The following is a 24,207-nucleotide window of genomic DNA, read 5'->3' on the forward strand; positions in this document are numbered from 1 at the left end:
TTTTACCCACCTGTGCCTCTCCTTCTAGAACGGTCTGACATCTCTAGACTGTTCCTGGACCAGGCAGAGAAGTGGAAACCTGTGAGTTGTACAAAGATTTTTGAAAGAAAATCGGTACATTTGATCACAAGCACAATAGCATCAAACATATCCAAATGCACATTGTCTGATTTCTTAGAACAGAGCTGTAAAACAATAACATAAAGTCAAACATAAAAAAATGTGATTTAAACCTTGCTAACTTATGCTACCTTCAACAGTTGTTGTGCAGCATGGGACCGATGGTGGGACAGGCTCAATGATAATAGTCACTATGAACTTACAATTACATTTGAATGAGAATATCATTCTCATTGTAATGATAATCATCAAAAATAATGAGTGTGTGTGCGTGTACATGTTAATCTTTGATAAGGCGCAGACTTGTGAGGATATTTTGGCCGGTCCACATAAGGTTTTGAGGGTTAAAACTTCAAAATAACTAGCTCATTCTAATTCTATTTCAGTTAGGTTTAGGGTGAGAGAGGTTGGGGAAAGCATTGAGAGGCAATGAGAGGTCCTCACTAAGACAGATATACCAACGTGTGTGTGGGTGTGTGTATGTTTGTGTACGTCTATCCTAGTGTAATTTTGAGGTAAACACCCCCTTGTGGGACCCTTGGGGTTTGTTGGGCCCTTTTGCAGGACCCACAAGTTTAAGTCTCAATTGGAGGATGAAGACTTCAGAATAACTGGGTCATTATAACTGGGTTTCAGTTTGGTTCAGAGGCCTGGTTAAGGTTTGTCATTTGTTTTGGATGGTCAGGTTCAAGGTGAGAGGCTGGGGAAAGCTTAATGTCAATGAGAGAAAGCCAAGAACATGTGTGGGAGCTTGTAAAGCTGTACCTATACACCACCATGTGGGTACCTTTTGCCAGTCCCTATGAGATTACGCCTAAATTTGAGGATTAAAACTTCAAAACTGGGTCATTATGATTGAATTTAAGTTTGGTTTAGGTCCTGGTTAAGGTTAGCCATTTGTTTTGGATGGTCAGGTTCAGGGTGAGAGGCTGGGGAAAGTCAGAAAGTCAATGAAATGAGCCAACAAAACATGACAAAAAAAAACTACATGTGTGTGCATGTGTCCGAACCGTGCCTGAATTGATTTAATATGAATATTTTTGGGAATGAAGGCGAGTGCTTCAATGACAGAAAGCAAATGATTGGTGAACTGCACTTACTATTATTTTTACATTTTTCCAGTCAGCACAACATGAACGGAAAAGAAGGTTAGTGTTTCACAGAATTATAACCAGTTCAGGAAAATTATAAATTTTTGTATTATGAAAGTTAACAGCGTAATCTTACTCCAGTGAGACAAGTTCCCACTGTCACCTTCTCCTTATCAAATTCAACCAACAATTACTGCGTTTCAAAATTGCTTTAAAAAACCTCCAACTCGTGTGAGGGTCTGCAGTTCTTCCTAATCAATGAGCGGCAAAGCTGTTCTAAAAATAGACATTGTATTTGTCTCCATTTCTCCCTCAGTCCTTCCCTCTCTGCTGCTCATCTGCATCACAGAAACACCCGGTTCTAAGTAAAACCACATCACAGTTATGGAACAGATGATTTCTGATACTGTTTTAATACACATTTGCACATGGAATTTCATCGAACAATAGTTTCGGCTAGACTGATGTGGACATACAGTATATGCAGTTGGCAACACAATCCTAAATAAAACTCAGACAGCAGTGATGTCAAATGTCCTTTGGAGAGTGGACGTAGACTCATTCATGAGGCCTCCATGTTGACAAGACCTAAATACTTGACGACAGCAGACCCTCAAAGATCTGAACCCTCGAACTCCTGACGCGGCAACAGTCCTTGGAAACGGATGTAGTGGGAGTTGCAGTAGACCGGGGCTTTGTTGGGACAGCTCTGCACCTGCTCCGGCTTCTGCGACGTGAATGGGTTGCGACCACTGTCCTGGATGTGCATCTCTAGCTCCAGAAGGATCTGCAGCGAGTACTGGAGCTCCATCTCGCTGTTGAAGCAAAAATGTTGATGAGATGGTGCTGGGTGTTCGCGTCATGAACGTCTTTCTAGTAGCTGTTTAATAGTATTGCGACGGGTCCCACTCATTCGTGGTCAGACCATGATATTGTCATTCATTTCAACGCACAAGATGGACGGTAGTCTAACTACGTGGTGACCCCAGTTTTAACACCAAAAATGGCTTTTCAACTGGTTTCTTCCCTTTTGACTGACTTACCAGAAACATGGAAACAAACTGAAGAAAAGCTAAGAATAAAGCAGCTATTTGTCAGCAGGAGATTCTCTAGATTTGCAAGTTTTGAAAAACTTTTTACCTGTAGACAGTGAAGAATGAAGGGATGCTGAAGTCTCTGAGCAGAAGAAGTGTCGGCAGCCATCCCTCTACCAGCCCCTGGTTAGCATGGAAACCTGCCAAGAAGACACAGTTAAAGGCTTGTTCCTCATCCAAAGGGTTTGTGCTGCAGAAACATCCAGTCAATCCTTTCAAAACAGAAGACATTCTGACCCCGACTGACGCTCACAAAAACACCATATTAATGTTGGGAGATGCTCCGTGATCCATCCTGTATTTTTTTTTTTTTGTATCAAACCATTTCGCAGCTATAAGCATCAGAAGAAGGAATCTTAATCATTTAATAATCATCATTTTAATCATCTCAAAATTTTAAAATATTGTATCTGCCACCAGGGGGCAGCAGACACCGACACCGCGGTGTGGCTGGACGACAAACGCCTCACACCTCTCTTTACACATGAAGCAGAGAAATGGAGTTCAGAGCAGGTCAGGTTTGTCAAAATCTGCTGGATCTAGAAAGTAAATGTCAAGGTCTGTTTGCATCTCCACGGGAAAAGGAGAAAACATTCATGCCCAGATGGTTTCAATGTTGTGAAACGTTGCACTGTGGCATTAGTTTATAGTAGAATACATTCAAATTTGGTTGTGTCAGATTTCAAGTTGACAGGTTGAGTTTTCACGGTCGTCCTGCAGCACATTCCCTAGGAAAATACTGAAATTAGATACAGTTATTATTATTATTATTATTATATAAGAAGAAGAATATTGGGGATTTGTTCATCCCCAAAATTGTGACCGAAAATAGTATTCAGACTGACAACATCACTTCATTCTCACACATCAATTTAAGTTAAGAAATAAGCTTAGCTATTAGCTATATAGCTATATAGCTAACTGTATAGCTACTATTATTATAATCATTATTAAACTTAAAAAAAGATAAAAGAATAAAAAAAAAAACTAATTCACTCCACTCTTTTTCTCTTTTCAACCTGAGAGGTGTCTTCTTCTGACTTTAACTAAAAGCACTACATTGACATGATTCTAGGTTCCAAATGACTCTCAACAGCAATAGATTAGATTAGATGCCCTTTGGGTTTACAGTATATTCCCTTGATTCACTGTACCAGACACAGAACACGCATGACAGATTTGGTCAAGTGACGCCATTGTTTAAATGAAGTTTTGAACAAATAGAGCCTCCAGAAGTGTTACCTCAGGCAGGCTGGATGACAGTGAAACGGGGTCATTGCAGCCTACTGTACGAACTGGGAGGCCCAGGGAGAGCCCCATATGAATGTGTGCTTGCTACTATGAAAACAGCTATTCAGTGGACTGATAACAGCCATATCGACTGTTCAGGGTGTGTCACGTCTCCTGTCAGCCATCTGGAAGCAGTACCGCCGCTTCAGTGACGTCTGGTGTCACAGCCATGTGTCTGCGCGCCACAGCAAAGACCGTGGCCTCACGGTGTCAACATGTCGTGCAGTTCACTTACGACTCATTTTCAAAAGGAGGTAATGAGAAAAATGCAGACTCAAGGTCACTTGGATACGTCACTTTAATAGGGAACTAGGAACTGGCGGAGTGAAGCATTGTGTAGTATAAGATCTCATCGCTGGTCATCATGTCATTACGTTTGATACAACTTAAAACATCTATGCCCCCCTCCACTGCCCTTATCCTAGTTGCTTAGTATATTTATTTAGTTTCGCCTTCCCTCACAACAGTCACATTTTGTATCGTGGCCCCTTACTATTGCCTCATCCCACTGGAAAGCATCTTAAAAGCACCAGAAATGAGCATGTGGTCAATAGTCAAGTCAAGGCCAAGGCTGACAGGTGAACAGACACTGGCTGTTAATATCAAAGAATGTGTGCGTACACGCTGCATTAATCATTAATATTGAGCACACATAAGTCATAAATCATGAAAACCACATTTAAAAAATGCTGTTTAAATGACATTATCTGATGAAACCTGCCTCCTCCAGGATGTTGATGTAACAAAAGCTCATTCTTCTCCTGGGACGCGGCACCACTTACCACCATAACACAGTCTCTCTAAATGAGTCCGTTGAATGACACAGACAGTAAAAAGCACTTACTGAGCTGTCGCTTCGTCACACTGCAAACAAAGAGACAGCGAGGTCTCTTTCCTCAGCGGCACACAAGTTTATGCTCAATTTGTCTGATTCAATCATGTCAGCGACACAACTCTCCCGACGGTGTTTGAAGTCTAATATAGAAATGCTTTACATATATATATATATATATATATATATATATATACTCAGATTCACAGGGAGCAAAACAAAAGCATCAACAGGCAAACTTGCACAGATTGGGATGAATTATTCAGGCCTGTTATAACACAAGTCGCCCTTCAACTAGAGGAGTCTGAGGGTCAAGCTGGGCAAAACAATAAATCCACCCTGCAGCTCTCAGATCAGTTATGAGACCAGGAGTCAGGTTTTCCCCGGCGAAGGATTAATAACAGGTTCATAAGTGTTGAGGTTAAACCACCAGTGTGAGCTGAAAACAGAAAATGCTATAAAGGTCTAAATGTTTCAGCTGTTCAGTGGCGTGTGTGTGTCAGGTGCGTGTGAGTCCAGGCGTAAGGCCTGTGACACAGCCACACAGATGGTGTCATGTTATCGCCTCCTCGTCGCACTTATACATGGAATCCAAGCGCAGAAAGGGAGGATTTGTGTTGAATAATAGATGCCAGTATATGAGCGGGCCCGAGGTAACACTTCTCGTGACGATGAAACATTTACCAGAGAGCAAGCTCTTAAGCAGTTAGGCCTTCAGGAGATAAGGTGACAAAGCGACTCCACAGTTTGACTGTTAATGACCGCAGCGCCACTTGGCACCACATGTTCGATTCAGTTCCACAGAAGGTAATGGAGTCTCTTCTGGGTTTGTGGGTGAGTGAGGAGGTTTGGAGCGCACAAATCGGTATAATATGAATATGACGCAAAAAAGATTATTCCAACCTGAAAATGGACCCAAAACAGTCAAGATTATTCAAAGTTACTAACACCACTATAAGCTGGTACAGAGTTTGTGAAAGGCGATGACGTACAATTCAGTCTTTTACGAACATAAGTATGAAGACGTAACCTTTGTGACGTGGCTAAAGATGTTACACTGACGGATGGAAAAGAGATGCAAGGCCTGTACAACATCAGAGATTGCTCCGACGTTACTTGACTGAAATGTTCACGGTAGCGTAAGGTTAGAATAGCAGGGCTGACGACTGACCATGCTACGTTCTATGAAGATGGAGATGGGAGCCACTTCCATAACCAAGAGGCACATGCATACTTTTGTGACGACATAAATCGGTCGATTCTTGAAAACAAATTCATTTAAGTCCCTCAACTTATCCTATCCCTTACACATAGTGGGCAGGTTACCAGCCCATTTCCACAAAGAAAAAACAAGGGTCAACCTAAAGCCAGCTGGATTTGAACCAATGACCTTTGCTGAAGGCAGTTGGTCTTTGCATTCAGTTTCCACTATTCAAATCACAAATGACGTCGACAGTGAAGTCCACGGGGACTTCGCGGTCAAGTCTCTCAGAGAGAGCCATAAAAGCAGCTCAAAAACAAAACAGAGAAAAGGTAAAGCCCATTCTTCTTTATCATCACGTCCTCTGATTATCTGAATATCTGCTCTCTAGTGCCTCCATCATACCTTGGGTCCTGCTCGCCTCCTACTCATAACGCTGCGGCCTGCCAGACTCGTCAAAACGCAGCCAGGTGTCTTGGCAGTTTAGCGTCAGGATGACGGATTCCAGTATATTTAGCTCCAATGGGCCTTGTAACGATCACCGCTCCCGGGGTTATGAGTGCACCTGGGCCAGAGCTTTACTGCTGCTTTGGAGGTTATAAGGTCGGGGAGCAGATTCGGGTTGCCACTTGAGCCACATAAGCTCCAAGAGCTGTTTTAATGAGCTGGCACTCATAGTTTGGGCGAGTCTCATAGCTGTTGCCACAATGATATAGACGTCGCAGTGGGCTATTGTTTGCTGCAAATATTGCAAAGCTGAAATTCATATGGTCTCTGACTTCCGAGAGAAAAAGCGGTTTCATAAATTCTCATCTTTCAGATCCCTCAGCCTCAACTGTTCTCATTTATCACGCAAATCCCCATTAAATGTCGGACCTGCTGCAAATAACCAGCTCAAATCCGGTGAGTTATGTGTCTGTGCTCCACTCCCTAATTTGCCTGCATGCGGAGAGAGGAGGCTATAAAGCAGCCCTAAAAGCTGAGCGGCGACTATTTATATACTGATCATTGATGATATCTGCAAGGTGATTTTTTTGGTTTTCAGGTGAACTGCAAGCATCTGTCTAATACTGTCTTACTTTCCAGAACATACCTGGATGGAAGCCAACCACCAGGTCCGGTTTGGCTGCTTCCTCTTTCTCCACCAGCTCCTCCCAGAATTGATGGTAGAGACCCTTGTAGGCACTGATGAAGACCTTCTGTCTTGGGCCAAAGGCTCTCAGAGGCGGCCTCATGATGGGCCCATCCACCACTTCTGGTCCAACCATAACAATCTCTATGCCCTGATGTCCAGGAAACATGTTGTTCAGTTCGTCATAGTCGGTCAATCTGGCGCCCATGGTCTCGTTGTGCGACGCCCCTGCTATGTGAATCGTGAGCGGCTTGGCGTATGGGTCCAGATTGTACTGCTGGATGGCCATTCCAACCGTGAGGACTCGAGATAGGAACTCACTCTGGATTCGCCACAATGACTGCTGGAGGTCAGCGTCATCAGGCCTGGGTCTGCTGGCATTCGCCCACAGCGCTTCCATGTTGGCTCCCGACAAAATGGCCAGCAGACGGGGAGTGAGGTCCCCTTGCATTGGAAGCCAGTCGTCCCAAGTCTTTATCTGATCCGCCGGCTTGGACCACTTGTCTGTGTGAAGCGGAAGATCTCCTGTTTGGTCAGATGAAAATATTAGTCGTCTATCTTTCAGCACACTCTGTCTGCTCCACTAACCCACCAGTAAACATCAGCCACTCCACCAGCCTGTCAATGGCCACCAGGCGGAGCATCTTGCAGAACTTTTTATGTTGTGGCCAGTTGCCCCTTTGACAGTCCTTCGTGCAGTAGTAGACATTAAGGCACCTGAAAGACGACAGTGTGAGGACCTACAAGAGTGAAACACAAGACCTACGGAATGGATGCCTCAAAGTTCAAATGTTATTGAGCATGATATAGGCTGCGATGTCCAACAGCTTTATTTAACACCAAACACTAAACAACATCGTCTGCCACTTATTTTCTGATTTCCATGTAAACAACCCTCAAATAGCTTCTAGCATTCCTGCAGAGCACTCTTCAATATCTGACCTCAAAGGTCAGGAGCTCACTTGACTCTAGAAATATTTTGGATCTCGTGGATGCAGGAATTTACGACGTATTGTGTGACCTGCTGAATGAATGCGGGTTTTGTGGTGAGATAATGTGTAAGACTGCGGGCCTGATGGCGGCTGTCAGCTGGAGGTTCAGGGGGGACTGTAATGCTTTACACTGCAGTCATTTGCAGCTTTAAAGGCTTCAGTATTTACACTCAAACCATCAGCAGCTGCTGAGTGCTGTCACTGCGTGTATTAAATGTACTAATCCAGCCAGAGGAGGCTTACCGCGCAGGAATACTATGGTGAAATAGAGAGGAGTCTGAGCATACCAATCATCTGACACTGTTTTGGATCTATAGGTGTAGTAGTAGTTTGTGCAGGGTGAAAGGCTTTATGCATTAAAAAACATTTCTTGGAGCCAGTATCGCTGGTATGGAGGTAATACAAAGTAGTTCTGCAAGAATATTGATCTTGTATGCCAGTCCGCTGATCACCCATGGTATAAACAAAAACATATGGAGAGGCCTCTTCTCAGCTATTATGGCCCTTGAGTTGTGATATTTTCATAGCAGAACATAAGACTCATCTTTTTAGTCTTGCTTTTATATAAACTATATTACTTTTATTACATAATTTCTGCAGGTTTTATGGTGTTTTTGAGACTGAAACTGTAATGCATGAATATATTATCTGTCTGTATTTACAAATTATTTTTCCCATATGCATGCTTTTATGTTTTCTTTCTTTCTTTTCCATCTTTTCAATTACCCCTGGCCGTTTCCCCATGAAGGGGCCATTCAACCCAATGTCTGGTCATTCGCAATGTCTCATTATGCACTGCAACAGTTGAAACTGACAAAATATGCATTTGTCTTTTAGATTTCCATTCATTAACTGATAAGATGTTTTGTGTTTCTTTACCACCAGGGTGGGTGAACTCAAATGATCGCCATAAAATGTGATTATTTCATAACTATTTCAAATAGTCTCTCATAGTGTTAGACCATGAGAGAACTACAGAGCAAGGTTTAATGTGTTTATTTATTGTAACTAAAAGATTGGTGTTACAAATTTAATGTGCAACATTGGAAATATGAACATTTTGACCAGACTCCAACGGTCAATATTGTGGCGACATTTTTCCGTAAATATGATACTAATAATGATACTATCCCAATCCCAATCCTTGATCCCCGAGGAGTATAATATGACAGTTATTTTAATGTAGAAAGGCTGTTCCTCAACTCACAGTAAAGCCTTCTGTAAATGAAGAAAACAAGATGTATATTCATGGACCACGGTTTTAACTAGAAACATATTTACTTCGAGTAAACTACCAACAAACGAGAAAAAAAAGGCTAACCTCTAATCTCATCTCAAACAATGCTGTAAAGAAAAAGTGGAAACTCTGCTTGTCCAAACTCATCTTGTCACATCAGATCGGAGTCATATCCACACAACATTTCTCCAAATGAGTCTGCCCAAACAACTGTCGCTACCAGTCACTCTCCAGGGAGAGGGAGTGACAGCTGAGGATTTCTGACAAATCCATGCCATCAGAACAGCGAGAAACAAGCCCAGAGAACTTAGAGCACAACAATACGATTGTCAGTGTCGTAACGTTATTACACTGCAGGAAGCTGCCGTTAATAGGCGGCATTTGACTGACAGATGGGAGGTTTAGCTATATTTGCACCGGGCTATTGTCCGTGCCCGCAGAGCTGTCCACACCAGGGCTGCTTATCATGCGGTCCCAGATATAAAAGCAACTGGAGGCCTCAGACTTGACAGCAAATGGGCAGCGATGCAAAAACGATAGCCTGGCAGGGCTCTGTTGCTACAAATATGTCATCAACGATTACCGCTAATCGCTTCTTATTATTAAAGGAGGTGAGAGTGTGAGAGCCTCACTTGACACAGCGCTTCAAAGTCTGACCCTCGCTGAGATGCTCCGGGAGTTTGTTACAGCCAGTGCAGAACTTGAAGGTCTCCTCCATCCTCTGGAACATCTCCTTGTAGTTTCGGAAGGCGATACCCTGGCTTTTCCCCTCAATGGCCGCTCTGTTGGGAACAGTTTGCATTAAAAGCAGCGGTTAGGAAACGGAGGATGGTTGCAGAAGGTCACTTGTTGAGTTGATTATACAGTATATCGAGATTTTATGGAGTACAACTCAATACTGGCCTGTTTAAAAATGTATGTGTACGAGTGAGATAGAGATCAGAGAAGTCGACCTGTATTGTCCATAGTCCTTCATGTTGAGCTTGTTGAGAATCACTTTGGAAAGTCCAGGGACGTTTGAATCCAGAGAGAAGAAGCCGGACTGGTCAGAGAAGACACTGTCAGTCCCTGGAGCGTAGGACTGTGGGAGCGCCGGGATCTGGGAAGCCATATTTCAGCTTTGCTTTCTGTCAGAAGCGAGAATGGAAACCGGATGCAGCTTTCAATGTAAAGACTTGATGATAAAAGGTTATGGGGCTGATGCTGACGCCAATGCAAATTGATTGATGTCTCCGAATGGGCTTTCCCATTCATCGTCCAAGGGTTTCAGAAACGTGGGACTAAAAATAGGGGTTTTGTCATGGGTAGAAGTATACTACATCCCTCAGACTCTGATCTATTTTAGGTGTTTTCACAGCCCAGAATTCATAGACGCCTAAAGAACCAGGATCACTGTGTGCTTTTCAAAGACATCCCGATGACAGAAGCCCCCACAAGAGGAGGCCCAAGCAAATCTCAAGCTAGCTCCACCGCACATTAAAATGCGTGACCGCGTCGCATGCCCTTGACGAGAAACCATCTGTCACAACAAACCTGCTTTGTCTGACAAGCGAGGAGAGTAATGTGATCATATAGCGTGGACGACACTTGGTCATCCATCGTCTCACATAGCTCAGACTGCAGGTTTCACCAGGTGACTCGCTCTGCCGTCATATCATGTCTCTGGAACATTAAAGGTCCTCACAGTAGCTGACACAAGACTGCCTTCACTGGCTGCCGCTGTGCAACTGTTCCAACAGGCCACATTTAAGGAACTTTATCTTTGCAATTTCATACTGAGTGAATGATTTGGCCTTATCAACTTAACAGGCAAAATTGAAAAGCCTGTGTCTAATGAGTTCCTTCCTCCGTACCAGCAGAGCACCACAGGGGATTGGAAATGAAGAGATTACGCACCAGAGGCTATTTTTTAAGTGCGACTGTCACACTGCATTCATCCACCACAGAGTCTGGTGCTGAATCGACACGTTGTTATCACGTTGATTTCCTGATCCTTAGAGGGAAGACGACCCAAGGACAACAGCAACAGATATCTTAAAGCAACCATACCTTTCAGTTCCACTTGAACAGACCTTCTCTTCAAGTTGTGCTTCTGAGGTCTGGAAAGCAGTGAGTGACAGCTCCTTGTGCACGGTGTCACTATCTTTCGGAGCCTTCACGTCGTCTCGTCGGGGGTCGTAGAAATGTCCCCACTTTTAGAGCAAGGTGGGGGAAGGCTGGCTCTCAGAGGTTCAGAGGGGGAAGTTGGAATGGGCACAGACTGGAGAGCAGGCTTGGCTGGTAGGATGGAGGGGGCCATACAAGATAGGAGGGGGTGACAGCAGGCTGGGACAATTTTTAGCAAGGAAGGGTGAAGAAGGGAAAGGGGTTGGAACTCAAGACAGGGAGGGGTCATAAGAGGGGCACCAACACTGTCAGATCTGCCTTAAGATATTGTTGACTTTCTTCACCCTTTAATATAATCTACGATTAACGTTAGAAATACAATTTAAGAGTTCATTTAAATCTTGCTTGCCTATCTACATAAATGTACGAGATTAAATTTTATTTATTTTTAATCTAATTTTTATTTTATTTTATTTTTTTTAGGTTCTCAGTGGCCAAGGTGAGTCTATTGTTCCTTGAGGCATTTATGGTTGTCGAGTCCGTGCAGAGGAGGGAATATTTGGTGCATAGTGAAGAAGGGAGTTCTTTCAACACTCTCCTTTGATGCCATCAAAGCAGAGTTGCAGGGGTTGGGTGTGATGTCTGTGTCAATGAAAGCTTACGTATATGACCCAAGAATAAGAAGGCTTTTGTTTTATAGATGAGAGACGTGGCAGTGTGGTCATCAAATCTCTTGGACTCTGCTTTGTTGACCCCAAAGAGATTTTTTTTCAGTTGTTTTTTCAAAAAAAGGCAGTTTTCATCACATCACTGGACGCAACATTTTTGAAAATATATTCTTGTCAACATAACATGCTTTGGAAAATGAATGGACAAAAAAAGTCATGGCTTAATTGCAAAAGGTTTTATTTGGTCCATAGGAGCCTGAGATTTAAAAATTAAAACATACATATCTGTACACATATATTCACCCCACTCCCCCCAAAAAGATCAATAAAATATATCACATTCGTCAGAACAATTTTCAGTATTAGGCGTCTCTCAGAAGATTCTTAGTCATTTTATTATTATTAATTGTGAATTAAAAAAAGTCCCCGTTTTCAGCTTGCCGCCACAACTTCGACCCATTAGTTGACGCAGATTTGAAGACTGTACAATTAAATAGGAGCAGACCGGACGAAGGACCAAAAACAAAAATGCTGGTCTGTTGGTTGAGTGGCTTGTATTTGACTTCGGCCTCTTCAGCAGCAGGTGGCGCTCTGTAGCACGAGGAGGAACAGCAGGAGGTTGGCAAAGCAAAAGGAGCCAAAGTGACATTTATGACAGAGAAAATCAGAACAGCGAGTTTCAGTGCAAGTTCATGTCATGTCTACGGTGTTGCCCCACATTTCACATAAATCACATTCTCTCACCTGTCAATCACCAGACAGCAGGAGCAAAATTAAATAACTTCACAGCGTCAGTGACACACTCGCAATGACAGCGGTCATCTTCTTTGGAAAACATATATACAGCTTCCCTCACCGAAGAACACGGTCATCTGTTCAGGTGACGCGAGAATGACGTGACGGTGACAGCCAGCAGATGTCAATCACCCGCGCCGCAGACACTGACAAGCAGCAGCCAGGAGGCGACTCATGTTCTTGTTTGACTGTGGCAGAGCTGAGGCGACAGTCAACTCATTAGGGAGCTCGACGGCAAAAATAAGCAATTTGTGAAACATTGTGTCGCACTTTTCAAGTTGTTTTCTGCTACATAAAAGTGAGATGACTTTGAATATCTTCAATCTCTTATTATATGGCTGCGTTGCCATGGTGAAGCCTGAATGAATGCAACAGCAGCATGAGCACGAAAGAGATCTCAAAAGCTACACAAAAAGAATCCTGTCAGAGCGCTGAAGGCAACATAGCTGAGCTGTCAGAGAACTCGGTGTGGCAGCGTGAATCACTGGTCCCATCTGCCACTTGTTGGAGAAGTAGACATTTACTGTGACGCAGTGGCACTGATGTGCTGTTGGTGTCTTTCAGAGAAAGGAAACTGGGCAGAACTGACCTCCAACAACCCGCCTGCACACTATATTATCCAACTTGCTGTCCTGTGAACACCTATGTACTGGTATCGCAACCAAAGCAAGCAGCTGCAGAGCAGAAGTCATGGCTTCCACAAGGCCAGAGATCACACTCAAAACCAGCAAAAACAGTGCAGGGAGACAAAGGCTGTGCCTGTTGATACTTCATTGTAATGCTAAGCAACTTGTAAATAACCGGCACTTTGATTTCACATCGGATTAAAAATAAAAATTAAAAAATATTTTGACATCAGGGAACATTGAGCATTAAATTGTAAAAATCTCATGTTTGGATTAGAATCGTCTTTAATGTTATAGTAGCAATTATCTGATTAAATGTTAAAAGAATATGTAGACATTTAAAATCATTTAAGATTTTAAACTTGCAGTTATCATCCTTTATTTTCATATTTGCACTCCACCGTTACTACCTAATAATGGCTGAAAAAAGAAGAATACGGAACAAGATGTGCTTTAAAATGTCATTCGTTACTTGGACGTGTTGTGGTGTTTTTCATAACAATTTGACTTCTTATTATTCATTCATCTGTGGTGTTTCCAAAGCAAACCTCAAAGTGTCACTTAGAATGTGTGTTATCTGTGTTTATGAAAAGAATTTTGGTCTGATTCATTTCGTGCTGAGGGGGGGCGGGTCATCAAGTTTAAAGTCTGCCACAGGCGACTCCAGAACATACAGCGATACCAAACTGAAAACTCAATCTCAAAGTTGCAGAGAGATTGGTTTGAAGATAGGAGGGACACAGACACGGTCTTACGGGTAAAAGCACGACTTCAAAGTGTCTTCCGTGGGTTCTACCCTTTGCTGATATTCCATGGCAGGGCTGGGGGTTTGGTCCTGAGCTGAGGTGTCAAGATGGCGAGCATATGAGGGAGCTACATGACAGAATGGATGTATAATGGCTGTTGTTCTGACTTTAAACATGCGACAAGTACGGTAGTAAACAATAAAAAGACTTGGTACCGTAAGGTAGATGTAAATGTGTGTTGCGATGAATGGTTTGGCTCTTTTCGTACCGCTGGGATGCACACACGGCCCCGGAACACTTCAAGACAACATGGCTGGGAAAGTGTCTGTGTCAAGTGCTTGGCTCAAAGTTTGTGGCTCAGTAGTTACAGCACTCCACCCTGACGTTGCTGCAGGTCATGGGTGTCACCCAAAATTCTGTTCAACACAGATTCAAGAGTTAAACGGCTCTTTGCAGAAGCCTGGGGCTTGTGGTTGAGTCGCTGACTCTCAGTGCAGCTTTCCTCCCTCATCCCATTCTGACATGGCACATCCACTTGGCAAAGAAGTGAAGGCGTTTAGGCAAAATGTTGGAGCGTCAGAAAGGAGTAGGACTTTGGGGGCGTTACATTCAGGTGTGATGAAAAAAAACACACACACTTCTCCTTTCGTTTCTGTTAATGCCACGTGCCATTCGCCTGATGTTCCAGTGTTCTGACGTGTGGGACAGTCAAAGGACGGTGGTCATAGTGGCCGGGGCCGGTGCAGGCCATCAATGTCCGGGGTCAGCTGAGGGCTGTGTGTGGCTTTGGTAGGGGTCCAGTCGCCCAGAGAAGCTTGAGCAGCCTTGCGGTGAGCAAGCCGGTGGGTGATGGAGAAACCAGCATTTCCTTCGAGCTGTGACAGCACAACCAGCACTTGCCTGCAGGTGGAGACAGAGGAAATTAAATGTCAGGAAAGGCAGGACAACACGTGGAGACTTGATTCGTGGACAGGGTCTTGTTGATATTAACAACACATCATAGAACAATCTTGAAGTGTGGGCATATTTACTCCTGAAAATGAACAGATATTTGGTGTCGTGAAAATGTGTTGTACCTGACATAAGCATATCCAATTCAGGAGTTCAAGGCGTTGTTTTCAGCAACTAGCTTCACCGTTTATTACTTGACTTGCTTTAATTTGAGTTTAAAGAGAAACTGAACATGCATAGCTTATGTTATCTAGAAAATCAAAACACTACTGCGAAGCAGAGAACCAAGTGTTGGCTGATAGCAAAACACCTGACCTGAATCACACTTGATATGTTTGATATAAGTTTGTTATGGTTACTATTGTGACAAGGGTAACAAAACTACATTTAACATTTGGTAATTAAACTGGTTTTGCTACTAAAACTGTTATCGTTTCTCAGTTTCCGCTGAACAGTGGAACAAACTAAAGTAATGGAAAGATAGTTCCTTCAGATTCGTTGGAACCTCATCATCTCTCTTTCTCTTCTCTTTCTCCTTCAACACAGGACAGATCGTACCTGTGCAGAGGTGGCACGCTGTCGATGGTCTTGAGGCTTCCTCGGGTGGAAACCACATTGAAGCTGTCAGTGCAGTCGCAGGAAACGTGGAGGTAGTACTTGGGATGGCGGTTCTCCACCACCACGATCAGCCCCGCCCAGCCGTGAGTCAAGTAGTAGCATGTCATGCCTTCACGGCCCTGGGGAGGAAACAAGAAAAAAAAAACAGTGAATCACCAGAACACACTTGCTTTAGTCATGCAGGTTAATCCAAGCAGAATTGATTCAGAATATATGACTCATTTTTAATGACGCGAGTGCTCATAACGCCCATGTGAATAATAAACCCTTTGTTTCTAGGACCAAACACACATGAAACAAACACTTTAAATGGGAATTTTGCTCAATTATTCAATAAATAGACACAGAAGAAAACTGTATGTAACTTGTAACCTGAAAAATCAGTCAGCTACACAGCCATGGCGTCTACTATTTTTTAAAGTTTTGTAGAATTGACTGATGTGTCGGATGACTGAAATCACCTTTTTATTCTAAATGCAGCGTGTAATGTGTAATGCCCAACAGGGACTGAAGATTGACCTCCTTGGTCGCCTCCTATTGGTCCCGTCAGAATTAAACTTTAACGTTCCAGCAACACATTCACGATAACTTCCTTCAAATTTAAATAGGTGAACCAATGATCACACACAGCTTTCTTCCCACACTGTAAAAAAAATTGCATTTATATGTGCAGCCTCTTGAAGTGCCATGTTTAAAATACACAGAGGGTAAATGAAATAAACATTACAGTTTTATTGCCATCCTGCAAAGTATATTGATGGTTAATCTACTACAGAACAGGTGGTTGGTTCCTGTTGACCAGTGATCCCTAGCCCGATTAAAAAGTGTTACATAATGTGTTGCAGGTAGGCAAAAGGTGAGCAAGGACGATATGCTTCAGTGCGTCTGAATAAACAAGTCCAGGAATATTTGTGTTTCTTTAACCAACAAAGAAACAACAATAGAGCTCTTTCACTGCCATCGTCAGATTGACTTAAAAATGAAAGTCTCTCAAATAAAAACCACGTTCGGGAGTCCTCACAGATAAGGAATGGGCAACTGAATCGAATACATTTTAAAAGAGAGCGCTTTCGAAACTAAGGGACATGATAAAGAAAGTTTCACCTCATGTCGTTCTCCTTTGTTTTCAGTCAGGAGGATGATAGCGTCGGCCAGTGTGGTAGGGGTCGCTTCCACCTGCTCCACCATCACTTGTCTGGAGCTGTAGATGGCCAGGATGTAGCCGGGAAAATCCTGACTGGGCCGCCGTGCTGCTCCACTGGTAGGACTGGATACTGGACGGAGAAGAAATAAATGTGGATTTAAACAGGAACAAAAGAAAGGAGTGAGCTGCAGGATGGTGTGAGAGTGTAAAGACATAAGCTTATGTAGAAGATGAAAATATCTGCCTCAATACAAGTGATTTCTGGGACAAAAAAGCAGGCAGAGAAGAACAGGAATAATTTCCATCTGGCCGGGGCAGCGGTGAAAAACTTGGCTGTTTGCTGCATCACCAAAAAGTCTAAGTGGACGAGGATCTTACTAGGTGTGGGTGGACCTCCAGTCCCGCTGACGTTCATCTGCCAGTGGTTGAAGGCACAGCAGACGACGGCGTACTCCCCTGGTTCCAGCATCACATCGCAACCCACAAACTTCTTCACTGCACGCTTGCTGTGAGCCAACAGGCGACCCAGGGTCAGTTTGTTACTGCTGCCAAACGAGGCTCGAAAAACCATGATGCACAGGTCCAGCAGGTGACTGTCTGCTGTGTCGGAGCGTCTGTGGAAGCAAGCGAGATGAATGAGTCAGCACAAAAATAGAGGCGCAGAACTGCACTTAGTGTCGTGTGGTGATGATAATTACCTGCTCCCCTCCTGGAAGAGGGCAAATTCTAATGCTGTCCTTTCCAGAACGGTGAGAGCCGTGACAGTGACCGGACCGCTGGCTTTACTAGGGAAGCAGCCCTGCAGTCGGACCTCCTGCCAGTCATGGTGGATCTTACAGATGTCCACTGAGTCAAAGTACCTGTGGGATGAAAAGAGTTCAGATTCTGTCGCAGATGGATCATAAATATCTATCAAATAAAAAAAAAAACTGTCTCAATCTCACTTACTGTCGACATGACAACCAGGTATAAGTAAGTACATGGAATGTGCCGTGTTTGTAATATATTGGCTACATGACTTTTCAATCTGTACGCTTCATTTATAGCATCTTTCTAACCTTTAAATTATTTTTTTCAGGAGAAAGAATGGTGAAAGCAACAACACAGAAGTCACAAGGTTGTTTTTTTGTATTTGAGTTGCATTGTCATTTCTTTAAAAATATTAACTTCAAAAATATAAGATTAATGTATTCCAAGAATTAATCCTAAACCTGTACGCAGTTGTTAACTGCAGAAGTTCATATTGGCACTTGCTGTTGTTTTTGCAGCATTATTTTACATACACTTTTCCCCCTGTATGGCTTAGGTTCATCTAACTTAATTTTCACTTCATTTCACTTCCAATTTTTTTCTTTTCATTTTGTTCTGCTTTTTAAATCACATTCCTTCAACAAGTGATGTTTGTAGGCAGTATTTCTTGTCCCTCAGAATAGATGGCTACAAGATATATATATTTTTAAATACCTTGTAATTCAGTGCCTTAATGTGACATTACACATTTTCCCCATAGTTCGGTTGCAAAGATATTCCACTATGATTTGTATTGAGGCAATCTAGACAAACAATATATAAAATGAAATACTATCAACACATTTTTGGCATCTGATGTCTTGGCGTTACTGCACCTTTTCTATTTTTTTCTATTTCTATCTGTCGGTGGGCTTGAAGGGCGGTCAGTGGAAATTGAAGTGCCTCACTTGTACGTTCTCCTCATGCTCGTTTCTCCAGCAAAGCATTACATATGTTTCAGGTTTGTACGTCACATCATATCAAATGTGGCTTCTAGGAGTAAACCGTGGTAAATATAGAAAACGAAAGAACAGTTTGAACCCTTAATCTCTGCTGCCATAAGTTAAGCAATGTCAAGACCATGTGGAAATAACAGTCAGACACGAGTCGGGCCCTTGAGGATGAAGAGGAGTAGAACCATTACTTACAAACAAAAGACCGACGTCTTCAAAGAAGAGAAAAGTCCCAGAGGGACATACATCGCTTTTCCTCTGTTCTTTTCTGTTTCATCACTGTCTGAACCTTTTTGACAACCATCTTACATCTCACTGTTGTTGTCCTGACAATCAGGCAGATGGAGGAGAAGAAAGAGCCATGTGTGCTGAAGGTCTTCGACAAAACAGTTATCTCTGGATAGAAATACGTCTGCTGTTTATCACTCCTCTTGTTATCTTATGGCCAATATCTGTTATGCTTCTGCACTTGCAATCCACACTACTCTACTAAGTGTATATTCGACAACACTAGGAAGACAAATGCGCTTCTCACTGGAGAAAAACATATTCCTGGAGTTACTCAGGAGACACCAGTGTCAGGACTTATTACAGCTCTAATTCTACCTGACAGGAGAGCCATAAATAAAAGACGCAGAGGCACATATTTACATAATTTATGTTTGGGTGAACCTTCACACCTGATTGATTTTGCAACACTGACCATCAGTCAGAAGGTGGGTAGCGAGGGAGGAAAAAAAACAAGTCAATACAGTTAACAAAAGCAGCTGCCCCATCTTAATGTATTAAAGAATTCCGTTTTCATGATTTTATTTAGAGACACTGTCAGCAGTCATTGCTTTGTCTTCTCGCCACTTGTTCTCACAAAAAATAAAATTAGGGCTGCCACAGATGACAGTTTCAAGAGTCGACTATTCTATCGACTACCCTAAGAACTAGTCGAATGCGGAAGTGAAGCCCGTGGGCACGGAATTTACAATTTAAACAGATCTAAATGGTCTCTGAGGAGACTTCGCCGACATGCTGCCGTAACACTAGTGGGTGGCATGATGCAGATAGAATGTTGGACGATTAACTTGAGAATAAATGTATGAACTTGCATTTTGTTTTGAGTAAGACGGATCCAAAAAGCACCCAAGAAAAGTCTGCTGAGGTCACGTGTGGCTCCGAGCTCTTCTGCATGCATACAGACCCGACCATCACAACCAAAGTTTTAGCTTCTCAAATGCAACACTACTGTCATTAAATCAGTCAAATATATGTTGTTGCTGAAACACAAACAGTACATCTGCTTATCAGCAGTTGTACAGCTCATAATTATTATCATTACTTCAGCATATGTGTAATTGGAAGTTGACCTCTTCAGATAAAATAATAGTCAAAGCTATTTTCACAACTTTTAATATTCTCACAACTTTGGATGTTGGACATCCACTTAACAATCTGAACATACCGTTATAGAAAGCTAAATCAGACAGACAATATGTACGGAAAAGTAATAAAATTCAAAGTAACTGTGTAATGGCATAAGTACACAGGTACTGGACAGTATTCAAATGTAAGTACTCCTACACCACTCGTTTTGTTGGCACATCCCTAGTTCCTATGCTTTAGATGTTTCAGACAAGGGCCGCAGACATTTTTCTGTTTCCGTTAGTTGCCGGTAAATCCCACACACAGACTCGCACGTGTCCGTTTTCCATCACAAAAACGAATGCATCTGCGACTAATTTTCTCTGTGATTTGATGATGTGTACTTCTGAATAAGATGTGCGAAAATCTGGTCAATGGAAATCACAAATTTGACCAAACACCACAGTTAAAATAGTGACCGTAACAAAATTGTCAAACAGCTACACAATTCTATCAACCTGGTCGACACCACAAAACCGAATCAAAAGACAAAATACAATATAGTAATAAAAACAATGAACAAAAAAATTTATTAATCTCAAGTTTAGGAAGAAAAACTAGATGGCCAAAACCTAATAATTCGATTATGTCGCAATTTAAATTCATAATCAGTTTACAAAACCAAAAATAACAATGAAAAGTGGATAAATACTACGACATGGTCAAAGGCCTGTAAAACATCCCCCTGAGCCTCAGGAGAAAAATCTCCACTAGGGGCCAACATTCCGCAACAATGCACCCAACTCAGAGCACCAACCCATAAAGCACAACCTCAAATGAAACAACAGTAAAGCAAAACAATCACTAACTTTGCCCTTCCACTCGAGTCATAATCCCATGAATGTATTAATCATAAAACACCACAACATGGCAATCCCTCAACAACAATCTACAATGGGAAAACACTAGTGTCATAATCTGGCAACACAATCCCACAATGACTTCAAACCATCTTCAGACAAAACACCATCATCAAATGAACTGCATCAGACAAACAACACAGTAAGAAAAGATCACCACTGCAGTCGATGACAAGATCACAAATGACATTAAAGGGGCACAGACATGGAAGAAAACCAAAATAGGGCCATGGCATCACAATTTGATAAATAATCCCCAAAAGGCTGAGAACAGTTTAAGACAACAACAGAATGACATAATCTGAGCAAAATCTTTTGACACAACAGAATCCCTAGACAATTTCACAACATCCTTATCAGAAACATAATATAGTCAAAATAGGAAGAAAAGGCAATTTCACAAAACAACCCAATCTGAACAGCTAGAAAAAAACAAACAAAAAAAAATGTTAAAATGCCAGCTCTGTTTGTGACGCGGCTCGTGAAAACAAACACACCCGACCAACTTTGGTGTCCAGATGGTCAGTGAGCTGTGAGATTACAAAACAATGGATCATCTTCAGCCCAAAATGAGCTCATACCAGGAGTGTTGTAAATCGTGTTGGGAGTCAATCTGTGCTCAGCAAAGGGATGGCACCTCAGTTAATCAGTCTTAGATGGAAGTCAGCAGCTAGTTGAGTGACAGCAGCCCTCAGATTATGAGAGATTATACATAAGAGAGTCATTGACACGTAATTGAGGCTTACTTTATGAAGTCAGTGTACTCCATCCAAAAGACCCCCTCACTGCTCCCGTGTGCCATCAGCTCGTGGCGCAGATGCTGAGGCCAGTCTGTCCACTCGTCCGACCAGCTGCCGTTCCATGAGAAGCGACCCCAAGGGTTACGTAGTCTCAACAACCTGAAAGGGCAGACAAACAGTTTCCAAGTGAACCTACATTGATTTTAAATAGCATCAGCCCTTAAACACAAAGGGAGTCTCTTCTCCTTAGCAGCCCTATTAACGCATGCCTCACTGTGAGCGGGTCATGTCAGTCCAGTGTCAGACTGTGGTCCGGTTCTTCCACTCCAATTGCTTAACAGCAGAGAATTAAAGCGACTGTGGGCCTCTCCATCAAATGACATGGGGGATTTACAGAGACTTTCAACTTCCTCTCACAGGTGGGAAGGAAGAATAGTTAGTGTGTGAAATGACATCAAAGTAATCCCACTCAAGTGGCGACGCGCCAGTGTTGGCTATCAGAAATCGGATCCGTCTCTTACTGGTGTATTTTTCAAGTGTCAGCTTTAAACTTAAGGACCTAAAATGCATGTTTTAGCTCTGCATTTAAAGAGTTTTAAAGAATACCTCTAAATGTTTCACACAGCAGAGCGTGAGGTGAGACATTCAATCGATTCATGGATTTGGAACGCATAAAAAGCACCATACAACTATGTGATCTGAGCTACAGTATGTACTTTAAAGGTTCAAGGTTCTTGCTGGAACATGCGCAATTATTAAAAAAAAACACTTCATACAGAATTGTATACAGATTCCCATGAGTGCGACTTGTTGAGATATGATAATGCACAGCACCTCACTGCTACGCACCATCGGAAAAGAAACCAATTGCCAAATTTCAAGCTGTATCCACATAAGTCTTTGTTAGCAATCCGCCGTAGCATTGTGTGTCCTGAGGACACATGCACCATTTGGACATCACACACCACACAATGACAATTTGACGATAGTTCAATAAAATAAAAGCAAACTACGTTTTGTCCAGGAAAAGGCCTAGGTCTCGGACAACACCATCGTATCACTGCCTCATATTGTATAATCCTAGTTTAGAAATAACAACGTCAGGGATCTCCCTGGAATGTTTGTACATCTTCCTCCTTAATGTTCTGACATTGCAACACTTCACTACAGGTTGACAAAAAAAGCTAAAAACTCCCGCTTGGGGAGAAATCCCAGCGTACCACTGTTTTATAGTAGCATTGTCATTTCTTGACCAGCATATTTTGATCAACGATTATTCCCAAAGTTCAATTTAGGGCTGCTCACCTTAACTTAATTTAAGATTAAATGGAGCTCAATCCAAAATATTGCCAGAAAACACCAAAACATATTCACTCATACCTGTAACCTTGTACGTCCCGCACATCCAGGATGGAGTAGGCATGCCGGGGTCGCAGACCAAGAGACTCGTAGACAACATCGTCCACCTTCATATTCCCTCCTCCACATGAAGCACCCATCAAGAACCTGGAAGAAGAAAAAGGGCTTTAGGGGTTCATCATCTTATTGAATTTCTCAGCTGAATACTTAATAATAAAATTGAAAGGCAGATGGATCCACAGTGGAGCCAGTGATCACTTCACCTGTTTGGGTTGCTGTGAGCTGTCGAGTGCTGCTTTGATACTTGCATATGAAAGGGCTTATCAGAACGCCTCTTTTATTAGCGACATGCATTTCAAATTCATCGCAGTTGTAGCTTTGAAAGAGCTCATTGTCATTTCCCACTGATGTTTCAAATTCGTCGTTTGATCTTTACAAGTGTTTGTTTAAATATTCTTTTAGATGACAGGTCGGGTAATAATAGAAACACAAGTAGCCGTCAGGTAGGCTTCATGTCTTACCCAGCTTCTTTTGAGCTGAGCATCTTTGCCCAGATCAGGTCTGTGTCGATGGGCTCCTCTCGAGGGTTGGTGGAGCTGACCTGTAGCATCAGGGAATCGCACGGGGCCCCCGTCAGCGTGGCCAAGCCCTCAATGGCACGCCCTGCCTGCAGGGCAAAGTAGGAGCCGTGGAGTTTTGCCAAGGCTTTCTCGATCAGCGCCACCCACAGCTGCTTCCTTTGGGCCTGAAGCACAGGAGGAGGATTTCTGTGTCAATAGCAGTACGTTTGTTGAAAGAGAATCGTTAGTGCCAGGATGTTCTGATGTCGGCTTTTGAGCTGCTGATAAGGTGCGGAACTAAATACTTGCTCTAACTCATCTGCTGATTACAGCACTGTCTCATAACTGTCCAAATGGGCAAAAAACAGACTAGCTTTAACAAAGATGCAAATCAGTGCTCTGTAATGACTAATACACATATGAAGAGGTACTTTATTTATGGTAATAAATGTCATCATCACTATTTAAATGCTTTACAAGGGAAGCCAGACAAAATGCAGACCCAAAATAACAACCCAAAAACCAGAAAAGGTCAGTTTTGCATAATGCAGGTCTGTGGTCAACAAATTACTTAGAATCATGAAAGAAAACCGGCTTTCAGGAAGGCAGATTTGCAGATTCTTAACAACAATCTAAATAAAAAATGGGCGCAAGGATGAGCCTGCGTCCACAGAAAAACTCACAAAATGGCTGATGTTATATCACATTGACTGAGTAAGTACTCAGTACTCACATATCGTAACAGCAGGCAAAAGTGACAATGACAAGGCAGATTTGAAAAGTGTGCTGAAGCTACAGGATAAAGGAGGACTACCTCCCAAGCACATCCTGTTTCTTTCCTGTACTGTGTGATTAGCATAATTCGACTCAATGTCTCCATTAATTAAGAG

At 42.6% G+C, this 24,207-nt stretch overlaps 2 protein-coding genes across 4 annotated transcripts in view; both read right to left on the reverse strand.

Annotated features, from left to right (window-relative positions):
* Positions 1 to 1,746: 1,746 nt before the first annotated feature.
* LOC128759299 (putative protein MSS51 homolog, mitochondrial) lies at positions 1,747 to 11,176 on the reverse strand. The gene is made up of 7 exons (XM_053866171.1): positions 11,039 to 11,176; positions 9,943 to 10,116; positions 9,622 to 9,771; positions 7,353 to 7,477; positions 6,722 to 7,285; positions 2,352 to 2,445; positions 1,747 to 2,026 (listed from the first exon to the last, which is right to left on the reverse strand). The coding sequence occupies exons 2-7, from the start codon at positions 10,098 to 10,100 to the stop codon at positions 1,825 to 1,827; spliced, it is 1,293 nt and encodes a 430-aa protein (XP_053722146.1). The 5' UTR covers positions 10,101 to 10,116; positions 11,039 to 11,176; the 3' UTR covers positions 1,747 to 1,824.
* Positions 11,177 to 12,013: 837 nt separating this feature from the next.
* Positions 12,014 to 24,207, reverse strand: part of capn15 (calpain 15) — a 44,761-nt gene continuing 32,567 nt past the window's right edge. For all 3 annotated transcript variants that reach the window (XM_053865235.1, XM_053865236.1, XM_053865234.1), the window contains 8 exons: positions 23,279 to 23,502; positions 22,779 to 22,904; positions 21,405 to 21,557; positions 17,342 to 17,503; positions 17,022 to 17,257; positions 16,604 to 16,773; positions 15,440 to 15,618; positions 12,014 to 14,830 (listed from right to left, as the gene is read on the reverse strand). In XM_053865235.1, coding sequence (XP_053721210.1) covers positions 14,653 to 14,830; positions 15,440 to 15,618; positions 16,604 to 16,773; positions 17,022 to 17,257; positions 17,342 to 17,503; positions 21,405 to 21,557; positions 22,779 to 22,904; positions 23,279 to 23,502 — 1,428 coding nt within the window. In that variant the 3' untranslated portion in view covers positions 12,014 to 14,652. The remainder of the gene's footprint in view (positions 14,831 to 15,439; positions 15,619 to 16,603; positions 16,774 to 17,021; positions 17,258 to 17,341; positions 17,504 to 21,404; positions 21,558 to 22,778; positions 22,905 to 23,278; positions 23,503 to 24,207) is intronic.

The sequence above is a fragment of the Synchiropus splendidus genome, chromosome 5 (assembly GCF_027744825.2).
Source record: "Synchiropus splendidus isolate RoL2022-P1 chromosome 5, RoL_Sspl_1.0, whole genome shotgun sequence".
NCBI classification, from domain to species: domain Eukaryota; kingdom Metazoa; phylum Chordata; class Actinopteri; order Syngnathiformes; family Callionymidae; genus Synchiropus; species Synchiropus splendidus.

Bases quoted from the DNA above. Each gene is read 5' to 3' on its own strand.
- LOC128759299 (XM_053866171.1), bottom strand. From the start codon at position 10,100: ATGGCTTCCCAGATCCCGGCGCTCCCACAGTCCTACGCTCCAGGGACT. The intron at 7,478-9,621 runs GTGAGGCTCTCA...GTCGTCTTTCAG, and splicing joins ACTTTGAAGCGCTGTGTCAA to GTGCCTTAATGTCTACTACT. The intron at 2,027-2,351 runs GTAAAAAGTTTT...TTGCTTCAACAG, and splicing joins TCATTCTTCACTGTCTACAG to CGAGATGGAGCTCCAGTACT.